The 25,506-nt window shown below is 35.6% G+C and overlaps 1 protein-coding gene across 1 annotated transcript in view; it reads left to right on the forward strand.

Moving 5' to 3' along the window:
* The first annotated feature begins 1,680 nt into the window (after positions 1-1,680).
* LOC121390076 (trifunctional purine biosynthetic protein adenosine-3-like) overlaps positions 1,681-25,506 on the forward strand; it is a 105,107-nt gene continuing 81,281 nt past the window's right edge. The window contains exons 1-11 of the mRNA XM_041521786.1: positions 1,681-1,779; positions 5,987-6,146; positions 7,668-7,790; positions 9,650-9,797; positions 12,902-13,013; positions 13,785-13,853; positions 16,645-16,770; positions 19,283-19,370; positions 21,497-21,582; positions 22,592-22,760; positions 24,956-25,172. Of these exons, the coding sequence (XP_041377720.1) occupies positions 5,996-6,146; positions 7,668-7,790; positions 9,650-9,797; positions 12,902-13,013; positions 13,785-13,853; positions 16,645-16,770; positions 19,283-19,370; positions 21,497-21,582; positions 22,592-22,760; positions 24,956-25,172 (1,289 nt within the window). The 5' untranslated portion in view covers positions 1,681-1,779; positions 5,987-5,995. The remainder of the gene's footprint in view (positions 1,780-5,986; positions 6,147-7,667; positions 7,791-9,649; positions 9,798-12,901; positions 13,014-13,784; positions 13,854-16,644; positions 16,771-19,282; positions 19,371-21,496; positions 21,583-22,591; positions 22,761-24,955; positions 25,173-25,506) is intronic.

Genomic DNA, 25,506 nt, shown 5'->3' on the forward strand with positions numbered 1-25,506 from the left:
CAGAATATGAAAAAAGCTGCCAATCTGTTATTAAGTAGCCCACTGGCTTTCATTTTATGATGTGTCGATTACAAACTGACTGAGCAGCGTCTTGTAGCGTGATGATGTCCCTTTAAAGGAAACCGTTTGTTTTGTTTTAACGACACCACTGGAGCACATTGATTAATTAATCATCGGCTATTGGATGTCAAAAAATTTGGTAATTCTGACTCGTAGTCATCAGAGGAAACCCACTACATGTCTCCTAATGAAGCAAAGGATCTTTCATATGCACTTTCCCACAGACAGGAAAGCACATACCACGGCCGTTGTCCAGTTTGAACGTTGAACGAGAAAACATCCAGTCAGCTGAATGGATCCACCGAGGTGGTTCTACCCTGCGACGCAAGCACCTCAAGTGAGCACACGCCCGACTGAGCTACCCCCCCCCCCCCCCCCCCCCCGCCCCCCAAAGGAATGCTTAAGTATGGCTTTTGGACTGGCATGCATATTCAACGATATATAATGCACATTATTGCTTAATATCAACTAGTATAATCTTATATTTTAATTAATAAAACAGTTAAATGTGACGGCTGTTATATATAACGGGCACAGCCATGTTGTACCATCCCAGTGAATACGCCCTCTGGCGAGCCGGTGGTTGCGTAATACTTACCGTGTCATGTCAGGAATTAGTCTTAGAACTGAAGAAACAAACGGACCTGATTTTTTGCGGATACATCGCAATGTTCTGTAATAATATCCATCCCAGTAAGCCAGCAATTAGTATATACTATTTTTTAATACAAAATAAACCACCATTGTCAAAGGTGTCGAAATAACTGTATTATGTTTTGACCATACATTAACCCACGTACTGAAATGATAATCGGAGTACAGTTTGTTTGTTTTTTCCGTGGCGTGTACATGTGCGTGTACCTGTACCTAATTAGCAGGTTTATATTTGGAAAGTCACCAATCAAGGTATCTAGACACACACAAAAATACGTGCCTGTTCTATTAAGACCACGGGGCATTGTGTGATAACCGGCCACCCCTAAAATGATAATGGACATTATCAGCCGTCCTGCTTTATTACTGTAAATAATTCTGTAAAACCCTTAAGTAGATTTTCCCATCTAAATCACAAAACTGACCAATTATGTAGTCACAAAGAAAAGGAAAGGATCACTTGGGTATCGTGTGTGGTCGTTTTTGCTCCAACGTACCCTACCAATAGGCCTAATAATATGCTTCTTCTTTTTTTTTGGACTTTTTAAGAGAAAAATACTATAACCCCATTTCGTTCTATTAATGCAAATTAAAATATATTTAGTTAAATAGTTTATCATATTATCAAATCATTCATGTTTTACAGGTCATGTTGATGAAAGCTAAACACATTGTCGTAAATGACTGCGTTTCTTTACAGGAGTTGGTCCGAGCTGACGTCACTTCGCCCCAAGCTTGAATTCCGACGGAAAAAAAAAAAAAAAAGGCTTCCCCAGTTTACAGGAATAATAACGTTTTTTTATTAACTCTAAAATTACGCGTTTTTCATTTCTTAAATTGTCAGTATGTGTTGGTGGTCCGGGTATGCATCTTTCCAACACTTAAGGCTCATGTGCGTGTTTACTGTTCCTTTAAATGGAGAAAACTATTTTTTTTTAATTTAGAATGATCTCCCTTTATCCACATGTACAACTAGCGGGAAGTTTATTTTTCTCAACTGTTGACTGTTTGTCCCGAGAACACTGAACACTGTTCTAATTTTCCAAAATTTATGCACTTTAACCTGTAAGTAAACTGTCGCGGGAATCCAGTCAGGTTTTAAAAATAATATATCAAGTAACATGTATGCAGATCAAGACAGTGGTTTGTGATTAAATCAATAAATGTTAATCTCGATTGAGATTCATTGTTCAAAACTTCTACTGGCGTCGTTTGACGACGCCAGTAGAAGTTGTGATTCTCAATCGAGATTAATTAAATGTCAAAGCTGGTGACAGTGGTGTGGAGATAGTCCGAATGGAACGGACGTAGAAAGTGTGGACTCAATGCGCGCCCTGCATTAATGTGGACAGTAGGAGATGGATAGTTGAAATCAGAAATGGTTACAATTTAATATATAATCTGTAATGCTTTTTTCACACGATCTGTGCATGGACAAAATCTACAGGAGCCCTGCATGGGGATGTTGATTTATCGCAATTATAATTATTGTTAACAATGTCACGTGAATGTGGTTCGGGCTTCAGACTAAAGTGTAGCGTCATTTGTAGCATGTACCTTAAATTCTTAGAAATTGATGGATATATCCGATATATATATATTTTAATAATTTTTTGGTAGATATTATAATCATCATTATAATGAATTATTATTATAATAATGGAAAGAGAACTGCTGTTTAAAATTAAAATTAAAACCTATAACCACCATCAGTCCCATCCTCCTACGGAACTAATTTTGTAGCTAAATAATTTCAGTTTGGTTTGACAAAAAAAGAACAGTAACTTTAAAAAAGTGTTTTAAAAAAAAAAAAAAAAAAAAACTACTACCTAGTTTTGCATACAATTTAAAATTAAAATAATTGGCTCAGAAATAAATAACTTGTAGTAAATTCCATAGTAGGACTATGAAAAAGGTGGGTACGGTTATAGAATATGTCCGCCACCTAAATACAACCATTTACTCTACACTACATGTAATTTTCGATAATTTTAACTACTCTGACGATTACTAAAATAAAGCCAATAACTCGAGTTAATTTCTATTTTATTTTATTTTAGGAACTTTGCGTTATTTTGTGTTTTATTTCAGGAACGGTTAGGGTTTAGTTTGTTTTAGGAACATAGGGTCGAGTGATTTTCTGTTTTACTTTATTTTAATTTAGGCACTTTGTCGGTCGATTGTTACAGAGGAGTGTTGATAGCCTACACGGCTACAGAGTGATTAGGGTTAGCAAGGGTGGCTTGGGGGGGGGGGGGGGGGGCTGCCCCCCCCCCCCCAATAAGTCTTAATGTCCATATTTTTTTATATTATTTTTTTCTTCTAAATAAATAATTTTATTTTCTTTCTTTTTCCCCCGCAAAAACCCATGCCCCACTTTTTTTAAGAATCCCCACCAAAAAATCCCTCTTTTTACAGAAGGATTAGTGGCGGACAGATTCTATAACCGCTCCAAAAGGTGTTTCCTGTGGGGAGGACTATAGTTATAATTACAGATCATGGGGCACTTATTGTTATTTTGTATTTATTACGTAGTGTCAAATTATTTTATCGCAAAAAGCCTGAGTAGGTAAGGAAACATGACCGAAAACACACAAAGCTCTACTGATATTAAACTGCATTTAAATTGAACACACACAAAATGCATCTTTTCGTGAACTGCATTCGCACCTGTATGTGAGGCTCAGAGCACTTGACTTTAAGGTCACCCAACAGTCTCTTTTTGCACACATTTTGACTTCATTCACAATAAATCTAACCTATTCATCAGTAATTTTTTAAATATAAATTATGATGTATTTGAAGGCAAAATAGCCTGCCGATCAGAATGGAGCATTTGGACGTTTCATAGGACCCATGGATTTAATCCCACAAGATGTTAATTATTCAATTAAGATGCAGTTGGTGAGAATTTTCAGCACCATAAAAAGTATGGGAAACATAATTAAAGTCTGAACCATATTTTTAACACTGGAAGCCTGCAATGTGTGTGAAATAATCTGACGACATGATAATTGCTGACATTATTAAATTACAAGCCTCTGAGGATTGAAAATTTGCGTAATCCATTTATGGTGTACGCAAAAACAAATTCAGGTAACCCATTTCATTTTTATCTAACCCGTCTTGACCATGTAAATGATGTTGTAAATTCAATACACAAACGAAAAATGGGTTATGCAAACTACTTAAGGGAGCGACACGTAAACAAAACCATCGCTCTCACAATGTTCAGTCCTGAATTACAATATATATATCACATCCTTCCACCCCTCTTGAAGAGTATTCCATTAAACAAAAAGGCAGCCAGCAAAAAATAGCATGCTTTTGTCTTGGGAGATCACAGTTAATGTAAATGTAGGTGATAATATACATGTATGTGGAAATTATAATAGTTTTTTCACAATTTGTGTCTGGGGAAATCTAAATCTGTAATTAAAGGTAGGAAAGTACTTTGTCGTAGTTAATAACAGTGTGAATGCACACTTCATAAACAAGCACTGTGAACACGAACGTGATGGTTGTGAACAAAGTTTTGGGAAAACTAAACTCTGACCAATATGAGAGCTGACTGCATATGTGGCATATTTTGAGGGCTGCACTATAGGTTGAGCACTGTTGTTTTATTTTAATAAATTATGGCCTTTATGTCAGGGTATATATGTAAATACCAACAATTATTGTACACAAAATATTTCTTTACTCAAATAATATTTTTCATCTCAGTGTGAATTCACAAAATAATTTATTACCGGGACTTAATGTGGACATGTTAATGGGTTTTTTATTATGCCGAAACCTCTATTATGATGTATTTACTAGTAATTAAAACCAAGTGAAATCTGTAAAGTTAATGATGCCAATAGATTTAATAACTGAACGACTATACAGGAAGTCTGGAGCACATGATATTTGTAGCCAATTACAAGACTAGATTCAACAGTTAAGCAACACTGGTCAGTTCCTGTTTATTATGAAGTTTGTCAGTTACCCAATCACAGAGCAGCACATATTGTTAAATACTGGCAAATAATGTATATTTAACATCAGGTGTACATGCAACTATGTTTTGCCATTGAGAAGCTTTTACTGATACTATTGATAGCAGTAACTTTTATCATTAAGTGCTATAGGTACCCAGACCTACAGCAGTTTAAATCACAACTACAGGCCATAAGATTTCAAATGTCGTGGGAAACACTTTTTTGGTTCCGTATCCAATGTTCGAAAATTTAGGCAGTATTCCAGTTGAATACTAACATTTCAAAATCTGGTATCCCACCTGAGAATTTAGTATCCCACTTAAATTATTTTCATAATTAACAATTTACATTGTAACAAACTTAGACAACAGTGTTCTTGTTTCCAGTCTATTGCTATGCACAATCGAAATCGCAGAATTCGTGAAATTCGCAATATAAATCAGAATCCGTAAAAAGATTTGCTGCATCTATTTTTGCGTAATACTGACTTAAATTAATATTTGGTAGTAATCTATAAGTGTTTCTGACATTACTAATGACAAACCTACCTGTATCAATTTTCTTCAGATGTGGAATCAATATCTCCAGTAAAATTTGTTTGGAGGAAACATCCAACAAAACAATAGCGACTTAGCAGTTCTCAGTCTATTGTTTTACCAGTAAATGAAGACTTTCATTGTTTCAGCGAAAAATAAAACCTCAGGAGTAAAAAAAAACCCAACAACATATATTGGTATCCCGATGGGATACTGGGTTCTTGAAGTCTGGTATCCAAAATTAAATTCTGGTATCCCTGGGATATATCGGCCAGGATACTGTTAATCTCGAACATCTTATAATCGTGGGAATCCATCGGAAACTGTTTTTAAAAAATATTGATATATTATTTTCATTGAATAGTTGTAATTGTGAGAAACAAAATTTTGGTTCCCTAATTTTACTGACAAGGTATCGGAAACGATTGTTTCTGAGAAATCTGAGGGTCTGCACCCCATGTAAGGCAATTGCTAACAGTGCTGTCATTACGTTTGATCCATGCACTATTAGGGATTATGCATTAAAAACTGGCAAATATTCAATTGTATAATAATTTATATCATGTAACATGTTTGTACTTATTTTGTTTAAACATTGATATAGAGGTAATCTAATTATATATATATATATATATATATATATATATATATATATATATATATATTATGTAATTCTCATTAACATGCATGTAAATTGGATCGAAAAGTGATCTCTGTGAATGTTGTTGTAAGGTTTTGTTATGAATTTTGCAGAGACAAAGTATGACTGGTCGAGTGCTGCTGATTGGATCTGGGGGAAGAGAACATGTCATTGCATGGAAACTGTCCCAGTCGAAACTCGTAGAGTCGGTGTTCGTGATACCGGGCAATGCTGGGACAGAGGCTCATAGTGATGGCAAAGTCAGCAATGTCTGTAAGTCCTCTGACAGTCCAAACACAGATGTCTATAATGGCTCTGAAAATCGCACATACTATCATTTTGTTCTAGTTTTGTCATACCTATTTTTTGTTCCCACAAAAAGAATTGTGTTACCAGATTTTAATTTGTTTTTGTAACCAGTAAATGTGTTTAACAAATTTATCGTTCTCAAAGGGCCATTTCATGGCATTTGGTCCACATGTGTGGGATTTTCAAAAGGATCTATTAATATAAGTTTTTATTCTTCTTTACTTTAAGCATATACTCTTCTTGTAACAGGGTGGTCAACTTTAACAGTGAAATAAATAAATAAATAAATATTTTATTGTCAATTTACAGACATTTAACGATCATTTTACTTGGAGAAAGAATTCTTCTAAGTCCGGACGTGTCTTGTTTTTTGGATGTATTTCACTGCTGATACATGTATATGCCAAATTAAATAATTAGATAATATGAAAATACTACTTAGTCTTCTTTCGTATAATTAATATTATTTTTCAAAATATACAATGCCACATCCTGGCTGGTTTAACATGCAAGTTATTACTTAAAGAAACAAAGTAAATCAATTAAAACTTGCATTTTTATCAAATGTGAATCAGTGTTCTTTATGATTTCCAGATTTTCTTAATTAATTTCTCTGTGTGTATTATGTGTTTTATGTTATATGGTCATGTGTGTAGGGCGATTTTGTTTTTAGTAGATTTTCATGTGGTCATTAGATTATGTTTAGCTCAGTTGGTTGTGTGCTCGCTTGCGTAGCAGAATCGAACCACCTCAGTGGATTCATTCAACTTATTGTTTTTCTCTCATTCTAAGCAGTTCAGCACAACTGTTACATGTATGTGCTTAACTGTCTGTGCATATAAAAGATCCCTTGCTGCTAATGGAAAAATGTAGCTGGTTTTCTCTGATGACTACGAAGAAAAATTATCAAATGTTTGACATTCAGTAGCTGATGATTAATTAATCATTGTGCTCTAGTGGTGTCGTTAAACAAACCAAACTAACTCTAGAGTATGTTTGTATGTGGCTTGTTTGTGTATTTTGTGAAATAAAAAAAGTAAAGTTTGTTTTATTTAATGACGCCACTAGAGCATATTGATTGACTATTGGACGTCAAACATATGGTCATTCTGGCACTGTTTTTTAGAGGAAACCCGCTGTCACCACATAGGCTACTCTTTTACAACAGGCAGCAAGGGATCTTTTATTTGTGCTTCCCACAGGCAGGATAGCACAAACCATGGCCTTTGTTGAACCAGTTATGGATCACTGGTCGGTGCAAGTGGTTTACACCTACCCATTGAGCCTTGCGGAGCACTTACTCAGGGTTTGGAGTCGGTATCTGGATTAAAAATCTCATGCCTCGACTGGGATCCGAATCCAGTACCTACCAGCCTGAGCCTGTAGACCGATGGCCTAACCACGATGCCAACGAGGCCGGTTTTTGTGAAGTAGAACCCTCCTGTATAAATATCACCAGTAACAGATATGATATTGTTGTTTCAGCTATGAATTTGAAGGATTTCACGGACATTTCCAACTGGTGCCATGACAACTCAGTGGACTTGGTCATCGTAGGCCCTGAAGATCCGCTGGCCGCCGGCCTGTCCGATCACTTACAGCAGCAAGGCAAGATGACCAAGTCATCTAATTGTCATTCTCAATAGTGATCTTCAACTGGTCAATTGTAATAGACAATTTATAGTTGGGCTTTACTTAAGTGATAATCAATTATATAAGAAATCATAATCAAGTGTGTGGGAAAATGTTAACTGTAATTGGTCCTCCGATTTAAATTATGGAATTGATGTAAATATTTTTGGGTTGGTGTTTGTTTTCATATGTACACAACGGGGGTGGGGAAAAGCCATTTTTTCCCGGTCTGGGACCGATTCTCGATCTCTGAGACCGAAATTATTTTTGGAAAACGCGCGTTTGCCAGTCCCACTTTTGTCATTCTTGTCGGTCCGAAGCACCTGTCCATTTCTATTATTGGAACCAATTCCTATTGGTCAAGTGGACCGGCCAGCCCAGACATCGGTATCTCGTGCATGATTTAAAATAATAAATAAATAGTGGTCAGTATGGCTGGTGTTTCAGACGTTTGTGATTTTAAAATCTGCCTAAGTATATCACCAGTCACTGAAGTTGGACCTACAGTAGTGTCAATCGACTGCCACTAGACTAGACATTTATCAAAGTCGCTGAGTCGGTCAAGAGATTAAACAGACGTTAACGATAGCACCATTCTTGTTTTAGAGAGCCATCAAGGTATTACACTCCTATTAAAACAAAGGACCCAGAATTTGCAACTGGTTACAATCAACACCTGTGTATGGAGCTCTGTCGGGTCGAGTGTCCTAGTCTGAAGCAAGAGGCTTTTGTGCAATACAAACTGCTTAAAATAGCATAAAATATAATGAAATAATCTATAAATGTATTTATTGTTGACTGTTCAATGTAGTGTATCCAATAATTATAAAGGATTTTAAAATTAACAAAAGGTTTCCACCTTTTTTTTAACAAGTGGGAGTAAGCAGAACAGCTACATGTACTGTTACTCAAGAGCCAGTAGAGGTCAAATTTCATCCAATCAGTGATGACGTTATTACTCTCTTTGTCTAAACGTGCTAGCTTAGGCTGTTAAACGCTTCGAACAGTGCCATCTTTTATTAATTTTCAGGACACAGTACTGAATACTCGTACTTTTTATACATATATGGGAATTATTTCTTTTTTATATTATTTATTCTGTTATGTAAAATATATACAATTTGTGGGGATTTTCACTGATCATTATTATGTGATTAAATTTAAAAAAATCATGTTTTCATGTTTATCGTTTCGCGTTCATGATTCAAGATAAAACTATACAAATATCACTATGATTTTTAAAAAAGCTATTTGGCAAATATCTTTTTTTAAATGTTTTATTTTTTATTATTCGTTTCTTGTCTACCCCCCGGTAGTGACAACATCAAGTGGGACCGATTGACAATTTTATTTTTCCCCACCCCTGGTACACAAAGGTTTAAAAAGGTAAAATTAGCAATTTGTCCGGTCTGTCTCACTTGTCATGACAATAGGTGCACCATGCTTATAATTCAAATCCTTCTTATGTTCATATAATTCTAACAGATTGTGTAATCGAAAGTTGATTGGCTGGTGTATACTGATTATAGTCGATGCTAAAATTCCAACCAATGCCCATCGCTAATTCTTAATACATGATTGAATTGATTCCTTTGAGGGTTTTTTTTATCAAGCATGAAAGAAGCTGGGCTTGTGTTACTGTTAGAGAGTGGGGCACTCTGTTCAGATTTGTGATCCATACATATTTGGGTAACTTTAGTAAATGATGTCATCCTGTTTTTTATCAGTACAAAATTGGTTCCAATGGTGTTCATTTTAGAGGAGTGTGTGTACATAACTGACGATAACTGCCTCAACTGTTAATGTTGACTGATATTTAACATTTGTTTCTCCAGGTATTTCTTGTTTTGGGCCAAAATCTACAGCAGCTGAGATCGAGTCCAGCAAGGAGTTTGCTAAAGAGTTCATGATGCGTCATGGAATTCCCACGGCCAGGTTCCAGTCTTTCACTGATGCCGAGGAAGCGTGTAAACACATAAACTCGTAAGGGTGGTACACAGTCAGTTTACTTCTCTTTAGATCTGTTGTGGGTTCAACAAATCCACTAGACCTCTGTCCCTGCTGCTGAATTTTTCTTGTGGGCTAGTGGAAATTATTAATTGCATTACTATGATACATAGAGCACTAGGGCTTCTAGATTATGGTAGCCCCACTCCCATGGCTAGTGATATTTAATGTTGGGCTAGTAAATAACTACTATTGCTATGCCCGACAACTAGTGAAAAAAGAAATTGTCAAATGCTGTATTTAAGTTTATTTGTTAAATTTGAATGTCCTCTCCTCAAATCTAAGGGTTTTAAGCTCTATCTCCCTCTTTATGTGACATATCTGATTATTACTTGGTAAAAATGTATTTACTTAAAGTATGGCTAGTGAATTTCTAAACATGGCTAGAAAATGTTTTTAATCACTGATCCCATGGCCACTGATTTGTATAACAATTGTAGAAGTCCTGGGCACTAGTCAAAGCCTCCATAAGGACTAGTGACTTTCACAGACATTTGCCAATGGGTTATTGTCCATTCTGACCCTTCTTCTACAGCCGGTTGCAAAAATGGTATGTGCCGTCTTGTGTTAGAAAGTGCAATTGATTGCTTCTCTCAACTTACATTAATTGTTACTGTAACAATAACCTTATGATTCACATCCAGGTATAAAGATAAATAGCACACGATCAGTTAGGTCCCACATTGATTACAACCTAATGTTTTCTTCTATCTCGGGGGTGGGATTTAGTCAAGTGGTATGTGCTCGCTTGATGTGGGATTGGTTATTTTTTAACTTCACTATGCATGACTGAATATCCACTAGCCCTACAGGGGTTCTAGAATTAAAAAAAAGTAACTTCCCATACTGACCAGTGGATAAACAGTGTACTGGTCATGATAAAAAATTCACCTGCTAAATTTTAATCACTGATAAAACAAATAAAAAAAGTAAATAATTTTTTATTGTACAATTTCAAATACTGATATAACTGAGATTGTGTCTGATAGTTTCTTACTTTCAGGGCTCGACCTTAGCAGTAGCCCGGGGTGTTTTGGCTACCAGTTTGTTGCTTGGGCTACCAGATGTCTAAATCTAGTAGTCCGCCAGTCTACTAGATTTTTGTTGTGCATTCAATTACTCCACAATTAACAAGACTCTTAAACACGTAAAAGCCTCACATAAAACAACATGTTTATATAAAAAAATATATTTTTTTTTTTAATTTATTAAAATTATGGGGCTACCAATTTTTACTGAGGGCTACCCGATTTTAATATCCTGGTAGACTGGTGGGCTACCACTGAAATAAGTTAAGGTCAAGGCCTGACTTTACAGGGTGCGAAAAAAGTTATAAAAATTGTAGAACTCATTTTGCATAGCAAACCACACATTTTTACAGCATTTTTCAAGAAGTTCGTTTTATAGTGATTGGTTGTTTACAAATGCACCAATTTGCAATTTTCCACCTTTATTTAGTATTTGTATAATTGTTTAAACATCAAACATAACTTTTATGCAAGCAATATGTGCACTGGAGCTGTAACAAATCCAAGCAACAAGCATGATATGTATGGTGAATATATAGAGTATACTCCCTGAGTGTCTTGTGATATCATAATTTATCAGCACGAGTTGATAAAAGTATGAAATTCAAGGCTTGCCGAGGATTTTATACTTTTATCAATGAGTGCTAATAAATTATGATGTCACAAGACACGAGGGGGGTGTATTCTTTTTATCATCCATTATCATTCTTTTCATTTGCAACAGTTGTAAACAATGTCAATAATGTGGGTTGAATGTCAATGATAGACTCGTTAACTAGCAGAATGGCAGTGGCGTGACGTCACTGATGGTAGGTTTAGCGCTGAAACAAACACTGTCTTGTGATTAAAATTTGACCAATCAAGATTATAAGAAACGATATATCACAAATTATAGTGCCAGTGATATCTACAAAAGCCTTTAATGGATGATAATTATTTTTACTTGAATAAACCGTTGAAGTTGAACAGGTTTCATTCTACCACATTACCAATGAAAAACAATGAAACTGTTTCATTTATTAATAAAAAAAATAAAAAAATAACACACACAAAAAACAACAAAAACATGGGTAATTCCGAATAGTATTAACGAATATGATTTGCCAATCAAATAAATTATTTTTATCGGCCAAAGCGTCCCAAGTTGGGCATGCGGAATTCCTCAGTATTATTATTTTATTATATATATATAATAATAAAATAATAATACTGAGGAATTCCGAATATATATATATATATATATATATATATATACATATATACATGTATATAGACACACACACATATTTTTAAAATTTGTGTTAATTCTTCACATCTTCAAATTCTAGTTCGCAAAAAATATTGGTATGTGCAACCTTAAATAAACTTGGGACATTAATAAAATTACATCTGTAGGTATATTCATTTCAAGGATGGGGCATAGATTACTGGTGACCATATGTTCATTAGTGAACTGTTGCGTGTGAAAGGAAATCGAAAGTATTGATTTGTAGATAAAAATGTTTAATATATACATGTATACGATCAATATTGGTTGATTTTTTTAATTTATTCGATCATCATTATGATGGTTTATTTGTTTTCCCCTCACTGGCCATCGAGCTCTAACAATGTACATATTTGGGGAATACTAGTATATTTATGACTACTAGCATTTGCATTTTAAAACAATTTATAATATTGGCAAATTAATCACAGAGGTGAGTCCCTCGTTTTTAATGGTTACAATTTTTTACAGTCTGGGTAAAAAAATTCACTGGGTCAGTGCGGGGTCCTTCCGGCCCCTAGGGGAAACACTGGTCATTTGAATATTAAGTAATAATTTTATTGTTGAGTATATACATGTTGTTTACAAAAAGTATGTTGTATTGAGTTTGAGTTTATATGATAAAGAGATGAATACCCTCATGTGTTTTTGTATCGTCAATATCATATATTAATATAAATTTTTATTTCTAATGTTTGATATTGACGATACCGAATCACATTCTGGTAACACATGTAAGCTGTGTGTATTCTGTGTGGTCAGCTGATGCCGTCACTATGTTTCAGTGCTCATTACGAGGCTCTGGTTGTCAAGGCGAGTGGTCTGGCTGCTGGTAAAGGCGTCGTCGTCGCGGATACACAGAGGGAAGCGTGTGACGCTGTTAAAAACATTATACAGGTGATATAGTCTCACTAACGTACATGTAGTTTTACGTTGGGGGGTTTTCTGGGTCCTTTTAACAGGTGGAACCATTGCAGTGATTTTGGTTTCACTTTGTTTTGCATATTAGAGAGAAGTCTATGTGCCGGGTGGGATTTAGCTCAGTCGGTTGAGTGCTCCCTAGAAGTGCTTGCATGCAGAATCGAACCACACTGGTGGATCCATTTAACTGATTTGATTTTTTTCTCGTTCCAACCAGTGCACCACAACTGATCAAAGGCAGTGGTATGTGCTTTCCTGTCTGTGGGAAAGTGCATATAAAAGATCCCTTGCTGCATTAAAAAATAGTGAATTTTCTTTGATGACTGTGTCAGAATTACCAAATATTTGAAACCCAATAGCCAATTAATTAGTCAATGTGCTCTAGTGGTGTCGTTAGACAAAACAAAATTTAGCTTTTCTTCTATGTGCAGACATTAAAATGATGTCTCAAAATTACATTTGTTTTGAACATACAAAACAATTTACTGACTGGTACACTTTGGTATTGTGAAGAATTCATGATGTTGGATACCATTACACTTTTAACAGTTATGAACATAATATACACTGTTGTCATTTTAGAAAAATGTTTTGGTTCTTAGAAACAGAACAAAATAATGATTGATACATGTATGTAGAAATTTCTAGCTACAAACTAAGTAATATCGATACAATGCACTGATGAAAATTAGATTTTTAATAATAATTATAGTACAATTGTTGAACTTGTTGTTTTGTTCATTACAGGACAGAATATTTGGTGATGCTGGTTGTACAGTTGTAGTTGAAGAACTATTGGAAGGAGATGAAATATCAGTATGTATTTTTAATGATGAAACCACCTTGGTTTTAATCAGTGTCAGGTTTCAAACAGTAATTATAATACAATGGGTTCCGCATAATTGCATAGGCTCCATGCAAATATACAATTACTCGATCTAGTCATTTATGCTAAAGGCTGTAACTGGTTTTCGCAGTTGATATTGCACATCACAGCAATATCATAAAATAGCCCAATCATGTACTATGTATAGACTGTTTACATCACTTTGTTCCGTTTAATATTGAACTGGTATCCGTTGCACCAGAACAACATGGTGTAAACAGTGTACGGTTGACCGGGCTATTTCGCGAGATTACCCTCTACTTAAACGTTATACTTTTATGGGGTGAGGGTCTTTTCTTTTCGTTACCTGTATGACTGTTTTTCTTTCATATATTTGTTATGATAATCGATAGGTCGGGAGTAAATTTCCGCCAGTAATTATCAAACGGAGAAGACCAAACTAAACCATAAATATACTTTCCCTTCTTGATGAAATAAGCATCAGTCACGAAAACAGAAAAACAGCTGTTGCATGAGTATAGTGGACAACACTTTCTTTGATGACGATAACTAGTTTTCTGTATAAAAAAACAATTCCAACAGAGAAAAGCAAAACCGGACCATAAATATGTTATCCCATCCCAATTGTTCAAACTTCCAGTTAATCATTATTGTAACATCAAAGTCATAATTATGGTATGGGCTAGACACTTTCTTTGATCATAGTGTCAGCTTGAAAATAAAATATTGTCCCTTTCAAATTAACAAAAAATAAATAACGAAAACATTTGATTTTAAACGTGTTCAATTTAATAAAGCACTAATAACTTCAGACACATGGTTAAACACAAATTAAACAAACACATTTTCTTGTGCATTTAGCCAATTCATTAATATTAAATTAGAACAAACTGTAAATATAATTAAATTATATAAATTTGTCAGAGGTTTCACACTTGTAATGTTCACCTTTATGTAGTCATTAAATCACGAGATCCAGTTAATGTGTTCTGTGATTTTGGTCTGGCAACAGTTATTAGCGGCTATAGCTTCACACACATCTTCAAGTTTATGCGACAAGTTAAAGTGATCGTGGTTAAAGTATGTTCGTAGTATGGATAAAGCACTCCTCATTCTTCCCCGGCTGTCACGGGTACAACAGACTCGTCATCACTAGCCACTTCATGTTGTGGAGGACGAAACTTGCTGCATATTTCCTCGTCTGTCGGTGTAGTGCAGCAATCAAGTTGTTCATCTTTATTTACATAGGCTGTGAATTCCTTGTCAGTTATTCCAGGTGGAGGGTTAATCTCTCCTTGTTCGTCGCTAGTTGTCGCCTCGGGTGTTGTGAACCCCCTTTTCCTATAACAGTTTCTGATGATAGTTTCTGTTACCACTTTCCAGGATTTAGCCAGTAGGTGTATGGCGTCAAGAATCATCAGGTTTTTTACAAGTTCATTGGCTGTTATATCACTGTCTTGGTCGATGTTGTCTATTATTTTCTTTAGTACATGCCTGCTGTAGTGTCTTCAAATTTTTGATTATTCCCTGATCACATGGCTGTAGTACCAATGTTCTTGGATGCGGGAACACTAATTCAATATTTTCTAGTCTGTTGGCTGGGTGAGCAGCACAGTTGTCTACTAACGGCAACACCTTTCTCTGCTGAGCTGCCATATCCCTGTTGAATCATTTCATCCATTTACTAGGATTGTTTCTTTACACTACAGGTAGACTTTTCATTCCCCTAAAACACCTCAGGTCCTTGCTTTTTCCTATTACAAGCAATTTATGTTTTATCATTCCCCGACATGTCACCAGCACTGTAATTCTCTCCATTTGTTTCTTACTACTGCTAACTGTTTACAATTTTTTTTAATCCGGTAACGTTCTGTAATACAAGCCGATTTCGTTGGCATTATAGATGTCATCAGGTGTGTATTTTTGGCAAAATAGCCAGTCCAGCTCTTTGATCGTTGCCATCTCAGTTGCTAATTAAACCTCTTGTCTAGTAGTTTTTTAATTATTTTAGCAACCAGCAGTAAATATTAATTGATCTCGTATTTTCAACTACTCACAACAAAATTAAAAGTAAACTCTTTTATTTGTCGATAATCCATTTATTATGTATCTATTAGCTAAAATAAACAACAATACAAACAATTAATCCACACAAAAAAATGTGTTAATGGCCTAAACAATTAAGCAACATGTACCACTCAAGGTTTATCGATTACTACAGGCTTACGACATCCGGCTGACTCACGTTACACAATAAAGATGGACGACTTCACATATGTTTAGTGGATTAACAATTGGTGATTACAGCGCTTATGTAATTTATTTGAAACTACAACATCTTTTGACATGAAATAAAGGTATGCTTAATTTATTTTGTTGAATTTAAACACATTTTAAATTGCTTTTCTACTATTTTTTTCTGCAAATTTTGATCAGATTATTCAATTAAATAGCATGTTTTGCATACAATTTATAGGAAATGGTTAAGTGTTTCTCAACAAATATTCCATTAAGCGGTATGTCATTAGGTGGAACACTGTATTTGGTCAGAAATGTGTTTCTTACCGGTTCATGAAGACAGAGATTATGCACTGCTTAGTGAATCAGAAAGTGTATTATAAAAAAAAAATCATTTTTTTTTCACATACATTAAGTTCATCTTCAGTTCATATTTGGCTTAAACTTTGATTTGTTTATCTTTTTGGGATAATCAATCTTTGGTCCATCTAAAATTACATAGTCTTCCTCTTTGTGTTACAGGTTCTGGCATTTACCGATGGTCATACAGTCTGCATGATGCCACCCGCTCAGGATTTCAAAAGATTAAAAGATGGTGACCGAGGTCCGAATACTGGAGGGATGGGAGCCCTCTGTCCTTACCCCAAGGTACACCATGGATCTTTACACACAGCAGGGGCTGGATGTAGCCCAGTGGTAAAGCTCTCTCTTTATGTGCAGTCGGTCTGGGCCATTGGGCTGTTTCTCATTCCAGCCAGTGCACCACGACTGGTATATCAAAGGCAGTGGTATGTGCTATCCTGTCTGTGGGATAGTGCACATAAAAGAACCCTTGCTACTAATGGTAAAATGTAGCAGATTTCCTCTCTAAGACTAAATGTTAAAATTACCAAATGATTAATAAATCAATGTGCTCTAGTGGTGTCATTAAATAAAACAAACTTTAATTTTTTACACACAGCAATGCCCTGTTTGATGGAACTTATTATGTGCCTACTACTTTTTCACACCATTGAGTTTGTAGTCATTAAGCCATCATCTTTCAGTTTGCATTTTTGTCATTGGCTTACTACTGCTTCAATCCTATTGTAACTTTTAACAATGGTAAGCTAAAGTTGCAGGGCTCGACCTTAGCAGTAGGCTGGGGTGTTTTGGCTACCAATTTCCCCCTCGGGCTACCAGATATCTAAACCTGGTATCTGCCGGGCTACTAGCTTTTTGTGCACATCCAGTTACTCTGCAATCAATAAGACACTTAAACATCTATAAAAAAAAACCTCACCTAAAACAACATGTTTAAATAAAAATAAATGATTTTGTTTTTATCTTTCTCTTTTTTTAAATTTATTCAAATTATGGGCCTAACAATTTTTACTGAGGGCTTCCAGATTTCATGACCTGGTAGCCCAGGGGCCTACCATTATTAAATGTTATGGTCGAGACCTGGGTTGGCTCACGAAACACATTTGTCACAGTAGATATTCATGACACCAGTGGGTCGGGACTAAGATAAGTGGTAAAACACTCACTTAATAGGAGAGCCTGTTGTGCTATTTCTTGTTCTAGCCAGTGGTCCATAATTTAAGTAACAAGGCCATGATATGTACATGTACTATCTGGTTAGAGATGGTGCATATAAAAGATTCCGTGTTGCAAATCTAAAAAAGTAGCCCATGGAGTGGTGTCTGGGTTTTCCTTTCATTTTGTGAGTGATTCTTAACCATATGTGCATCAGCATATTGCTGTAATTAAAATGTGTTGGGTGCATCATTAAATAAAACATTTCTTTGTTACTGTCATGACAATAGGGGGCAAAATTAAGCTCAGGTGGTATAGCATTCATCCGAGTTGATGTGGTCATAGGATCAAACCCCATGGTGTACTCATTCTCTAATAAGTGTTCTCCCTGTCCAACCTGTGCCATATGACTGGTATTAAAAGCTGCGGTATGTGCTGTCATGCCTGCTGCTAATGGTAAAATGTAGTGGGTTTCCTTCAACACAATATGACAGAATTATAAAAAGTTTAATAACTGATGATTAAATACATCGATGTGCTCTTGTGGTTTTAAACTAAACACTTTAATTTTCATGAGAAAAGTAGATGTGTAGTTTGTAAAATTGAGCCCAGATCCCCAGTTTCCACATTTAAAATATGAATTGTGCAACAGTGAACTACATGTATAAACTGTGCAACACTAGTGAAAACTTGTGAAAAAGTATGAATTAAAACAAGTGTTTACCTAGTGAAATAACTGCTATAAAACAAGTGTTTACCTAGTGAAATAACTGCTATAAAACAAGTGTTTACCTAGTGAAATAACTGCTATAAAGCAAAGTGTTTACCTCTGTGAGAGCTATGACTATGACATTGAGACTATAGTTTTATATAGAGATAATAAACGAGTTACAGTTATCAAATTTATATCCCGAGTGAAATTATTTTCAGTTGTCACAAGCTTTAGTGACAAACAACTAAATTATTTCATGAGGGACATACTTTTTATAAAAACTGGTACTGAGTGACATACATTTTTATAAAAACTGGCACTGGGACATAAATTTTATAAAAACTTGTAATTCTGTTTATTACCTCAGCCATTTTGTTTTCATTTTGACTACATTTTATATAGAAATTGTGTTAACAACTTTACATACTATTCTGAGTATTGCTATGACTTTGTATTTTATATAGAAATTGTGTTAACAACTTTACATACTATTCTGAGTATTGCTATGACTTTGTATTTTATTTACGATCACAGATAAAAAAAACCCCAACAAATCTTTAAAAAAACTTGTAATAATTGGATTAAAATAGCATTTTATGACAAATTTAACAATAAAGAGAGATAAATGCAAATGCTTTAAAGTATGAGACATCATTGTGTAACCTTGCCAAATCTGATTTAGTGCCGGCAGAGTCATTGGTTTATGACGGTCAAATCGTCCAATAATAATGCATAATAATTTTTTCAGTGAGAAATTATGATTTTTAATTTCCAGGTTATGAGTGCCTGCTGGGGTAATAAATTCTATTATGCTTCTCTACTGACACAGGAGATTTGAGAAAGATCATGTTAGCTTTGTTTAGTTGCTGTCATGGTGACACACTTGATGGTGTTTTTGTTGAGAGTTTTTACACTTGTTCTTGGTTTCAGATAACACAAACGGAGTGTGAAAGTATTAAACAGAACATTTTGCAGAAAACCATTGATGGTCTTCGACTTGAAAACAGAAAATATGTGGGTAAGAATTTCAAAAATATAATTCTGGATCTTGTCAGATGGTAGATATTTTCGCAATACCTGGTCTTGTTTCGGCAGTAGGTTTCCTCTCACTATCTGTGTGGTCGCTAATCCTTTTGTAGCGTCACATCATCCAGCATACCATCAATTTAATGTGGATGTGACGGCACGTTGCTATGACAATGCTGTCACGATAAGGCTCATTTTTAATGAACTATCAGTGGATCACATAATTATACACATCTGTTTGCAATATGCACCCTTTTTCTATTGCCACTAGATAGTTACAGTTTGTTTAGCAACACCACTAAATAGTACAATGTAGGATCAAATCACCTCAGTGCATCCATTCTCCAATTGCTTTTCTTTCTCTTCCCAACCAGTACTCCACGACTGCTATATCAAATGTACATGTATGTGAAAAATGCATATAAAAGATCCATTACTGCTAATGGAAAAATGTAGCTGGTTTCCTCAAAGACTACTTGTTCGAAATTACCAAATATTTCTAAAGCGTTTTCAATTTGGGGAACAAATTTTAACAAGTTTGAAATTTTAAGTACAAATGGGTAAAACTATTTTAATTTATTGCCTTTGGCTTTTTAAAAAATATATTACAAACTACAAAGTGGCATATTATATAATACATGTACATGTATGTCTTATTTCATGGATGCATTTTCAACACATGTACATTTGTCACGGGGATTCTATAATACCCGTAACTGAATAAAACACGATTATCCAAATATCTCTCCTAACTATATCTATTAGATCTCTCTGTAACGGGCAGTTCAAAACCGCTTTGGCTCGTCTAGGTATGATCAGAGATACGATCTTATATAAAGTATATATTATTATAGCACGTTTAGTTCACTAGAAAACACAACAAAAACACAATACACTTTGGAATCTGTATTAACCTACGCTGACAAATGTACTGCCGCAGTAGTTAATTAATAACAACAATAATAACAACCCAGAACTGATCACTTAATTAGTTAATCTCTAGGTGTCTAGTTTACACAATATGCTAATCACTTCACCGTGACACAACACCCACACGTGTGATAATTGAGAAATGCTTCTAGGGGAACTTAATTAATAAAGGAATTACATCACTATTCCTAACTGGTTAATTTTTAATTAACCCTTAACTACTCGTTCAATAACCTTGTAACACAGAATTAATACTGGTACCTATCACAATAAAGACAATAACCTACAGTTTACCTAGGTCTTCTAGGATGACTGGCTAAGCTTTATATTACCAAATACTCGTATGATGTTAGAACAATAAGTCTACGATTTACTTCGTCAGATGACCAAAGACACTGTCTAAAGAATATTGGTATAATACAGTATTAAAATATTTAAAGTCACATCAATCACATCAAGGTTATATACAGAGCAGAAAATTAAATATTTACCAAAGTCAAACCGGACTAACGTTCCCCCCGGATACCTTCCTCTCGTTCTGTCCTTTTTGCTTCCCCCAGATATCTCTAAACCCTAGCTATTTATTAGAAAATCAGAAAATCGCCTGGTGGTAAAAGGCAGTCCTCCCCCTATCAAGTGATATATCCCCAACTCCCAGAGTCGGTATATTTCTCTCTGATCGTCAGTCTGGCTGTCGCCAATCCGCGACCAATCCCCTGGCCATAAACAGCACTACCGGAGATATTATGTGACTACTAGCCACATGGCCTCCACACCTGCTCTGGGTGTGTATTAGGCGTACCGATCGAGGACCGTTGCGCAGAAGTATTACGTAACAAGTTGCCCACCTGGATAAGTGCAATTTGGAACTGCACACGGCCTTCTAAAACAATTAATATCGCCACAGGCGAAAACAAAATTAAGAGCATGTACCGTCACAACATTGTACATGTATTAAGAAAATACTTCTTTTTTTTAGTATACAGATATCACTGTTATGATATTACTGTAAATAATGGTTCATAAAGTTGTAATAATTGGCAAGTAAGTAAGTTTGTCTATATTATCTCAAGTCTGCAGTATTCAGGATAATGGTACACACTAACTGGTGGTCATGCTCTTGCTACTGCTTTGTACAAAACTCTGTTTGTTGAAATGTGATTTGTATATTAATTTTTCTTATAATAGGTGTTCTCTATGCTGGGCTTATGATTACTGAAGAAGGAATTAAAGTCCTGGAATTCAACTGTAGATTTGGTGATCCAGAAACTCAGGTTAGTTTTAAAACATTATTCTTGATTTGATCATGTTTTGACTGGCAGCACTGCTTCAGAATGTGTGCTCAACATACATGTACATTTATTATGCATTGTCTTTATTCAAACCAATTCAATTAAAAATAGGTTTGAATAAACTATGAAGAATTCACTTTTCTTTAAGTTTGATTAGCACGATAAACTGAAAAGTTTTAATATTTGATAATTTTGATAGTTCTTGCCTTTTTAATACTAAATAATTATTTTATTTTGGTAATGGAGCTTGATCCAATGAATATACAAACAATTAATTATAATTATTAGTCCCCTACCAGTCAAACCGGAGGGGACTATAGGTTTCATGTCCGTCCGTCTGTATCTTGCACTATATGCGATCTGGACCAGAACTTTTAAATGGGGAATTTTATTTTTATTTTTGCTGGAGTTGGTGCCTTTTTGTTACTGACGTCATATATGATTTACAAATTGGGTCACATCATATTTGAAACATTGCAAAAGTCTGCCACAGAGTACAATCGTTAACGTTAAGTAAATCCATGAAAGGAGTATTGATCATAGGTTTAAGAAAGTGTGTTATGACGTGAAACTAAAAAATGTTTTTGTAAAACATAAAAGAAGGCATGTAATAAATACACAACTTCACATACATTGTGTTTGCTTCCTGTTTATTGCATGAGTTTATTTTGCACAAGAAAATACCGCTTGACCGTTATATATAAACTTGTGCAATAAATATGAAGCGAAAACAGCATATGTGAAGTTCTGTATATTTATTACCTGCGAGGCACAGCATAAAATTGTTGATATTTATCGTACAATTTCCCTCATATGTCCTCTTAGCTTTGTCGTTTAACTGTAATAAAAGTACACCTTTCTGATTGGCTGATACATTCCACTTTTCACTGAGGCTATCCTGAGGTGTAGAACACTCGTGTTGTAAACGTCTGTCATGGATACTCGTATAATATCCTGTAATTAACTTACTTGACAGTATACCTTGTTTCAGTCTATTCTGCCACTGTTGACCTCTGACCTGTACACGGTGTGTAGGAGCTGTGTGGAGGGCACACTACAGCAGCACATGCCCGAGTTTGACAAACATCATTCAGTGGTGGGCATTGTCGTCGCTAGTGGAGGATATCCACAGACGTACAAGAAGGGCTGCCACATTACAGGTAACACCTTGTTCACACGGGCCCATGTTAGATAGAGATACACACCTTGTTTCACACATGCCCATGTTAGATAGAGATACACACCTTGTGTCACACGTACCCATGTTAGATAGAGATAAACACCTTGTCTCACACGTACCTATGTTAGAGAGAGATACACACCTTGTCTCACATGTACCCATGTTAGAGATACACACCTTGTCTCACACGTGCCCATGTTAGATAGAGATACACACCTTGTTCACATGTGCCCATGTTAGATAGAGATACACACCTTGTTCACATGTGCCCATGTTAGAGATACACACCTTGTTCACACATACCCATGTTAGAGATACACACCTTGTCTCACACGTGCCCATGTTAGATAGAGATACACACCTTGTGTCACACGTACCCATGATAGATAGAGATACACACCTTGTCTCACACGTGCCCATGTTAGATAGAGATACACACCTTGTGTCACATGTACCCATGTTAGATAGAGATACACACCTTGTCTCACACGTGCCCATGTTAGATAGAGATACACACCTTGTGTCACACGTACCCATGTTAGATAGAGATACACCCCTTGTTCACATGTGCCCATGTTAGAGAAAGATACACACCTTGTTCACACGTACCCATGTTAGATAGAGATACACACCTTGTGTCACACGTACCCATGTTAGATAGAGATACACACCTTGTCACACGTACCCATGTTAGATAGAGATACACACCTTGTGTCACACATACCCATGTTAGATAGAGATACACACATTGTCACACGTACCCATGTTAGATAGAGATACACACCTTGTGTCACACGTACCCATGTTAGATAGAGATACACACCTTGTGTCACACGTACCCATGTTAGATAGAGATACACCCCTTGTTCACATGTGCCCATGTTAGAGAAAGATACACACCTTGTGTCACACGTACCCATGTTAGATAGAGATACACACCTTGTTCACATGTGCCCATGTTAGAGAAAGATACACACGTTGTTCACACGTACCCATGTTAGATAGAGATACACACCTTGTCTCACAAGTGCCCATGCTACATAGAGATACACGTCATACATTGTTTTCATCTCCAACATATGTTTGTCGTGACAATATCATCCAATGGAATAAGCAGGATCAAATTGATTGCATCGTGCCAAGCTAAATTCAGGCACAAACATAAGTAACCAATAAGTTTCATTTGGAAAAGGCCTTTAAATTTGTAAGAAACAGAATACTACAGCTGAGTCCATTAGATACAATGAACATGTTAGTGTTTTCCCTAGCTTGTTTTAACATGGTGCAGCACCATGCCTCAATAGTCCAACATCATCTTGCCTTAATCAGCACCATGCTGCCCTGAGATTAAACAAGCCTTTTTCACTAATTAATTCTAAAATTGCCTTTATAAAATGCCCAAAAAGGTATTATTAATTAATAAAATATGCCTTTTATATCTTTTGCCATTCATTTATTAAAGCAAGCACATAAATTACATTAATGTTTATTTGAATTAATTTTTGTGTATTTTTAATGAATGTGAATGAAGTGCCCCGAAAATGGTGAAAATGCCCCAATAGTGTTTGGTCTACCATGCCTTGCCAATTTTCTAGGGAAATCACTACATGTGTACCATTTATCTTACAACTTGCATTTGCTCATTAAGATATGTTATGAAACAACTTGTATGGTATTTAAGTGCCACTCAATGTGGTATTCTCTACATGTGTGTCAATTATCTTACCAGGTCACAGTGAAGGGGCAGGATACAGCTCAGTGGTTTTTTTATAGTGTCACCTGAGGTGCGATGGATTGTAGGATCAGGCCAACCTCTGGGGATGGGACAAAGCTGAGGTGCAGTGGATTGTGGGATCAAGCCAACCTCTGGGGATGGGACAAACATACATGTTTGTATTTTAAGAATCGGGGCCCAAATTTTCGAAGCTATCTTAGAGTTACGATATCGTAAAACTATCTTAGTCTATGTCATGCGTCGTTGTGATGTCATATCTTACGATGGTTTTACGATATCGTAAAACTATCTTAGTCTATGTCATGCGTCGTTGTGATGTCATATCTTACGATGGTTTTACGATATCGTAGTGCTAAGATCACTTTGAAAATCTCTAGCTAGGGGTCTAGAGCACTTAGAATGGTTGTTCTTGTTTTTACAACTCTTATTACTTGTTATAGGACTGGATGAGGTTCTCAAACATGACATGATGGTTTTTCATGCTGGAACAACAATTAAAGATGATAAGTTGCTGACAAATGGTGGAAGAGTCCTGACTGTGGTTGCCATGGATACCAACTTAGCAACGGCTGCCAAGCGGGCTCGGACTGGTGCAAGTCTCGTTAAATTCGACAAGGCATTTTATCGCAATGACATAGCACTTAAAGTTTCCTCCACGTAAGATGTCTTTTCAGTTATATTCTGTAATATTATATTTGTGGTAACCATGATTCCAAGCAAGTGGATTTTTGTGCTTGTATCTCATACAATACTTCATTTATTCACATAATAGGTGACATAAGCTGTAAAATAAGTTAAAGTTACTGCATAAACTTATGAGTGGTATGCATCGTTATTTGCACAATTTCAATATTTTTTAATTGAAAGTTTGTGCCGTAATTGACTTGTAACATTTTCCTAAGTGAGTTTTGCTTGTAGAATGCTTCAAAGATATGTGATAACAGGGCTATCTGTGGGTGAGCAGAACATTTTGCTAAATAATCTTTGACTA

The sequence above is a fragment of the Gigantopelta aegis genome, chromosome 15 (genome assembly GCF_016097555.1).
Source record: "Gigantopelta aegis isolate Gae_Host chromosome 15, Gae_host_genome, whole genome shotgun sequence".
Classification (NCBI taxonomy): Eukaryota; Metazoa; Mollusca; class Gastropoda; order Neomphalida; family Peltospiridae; genus Gigantopelta; species Gigantopelta aegis.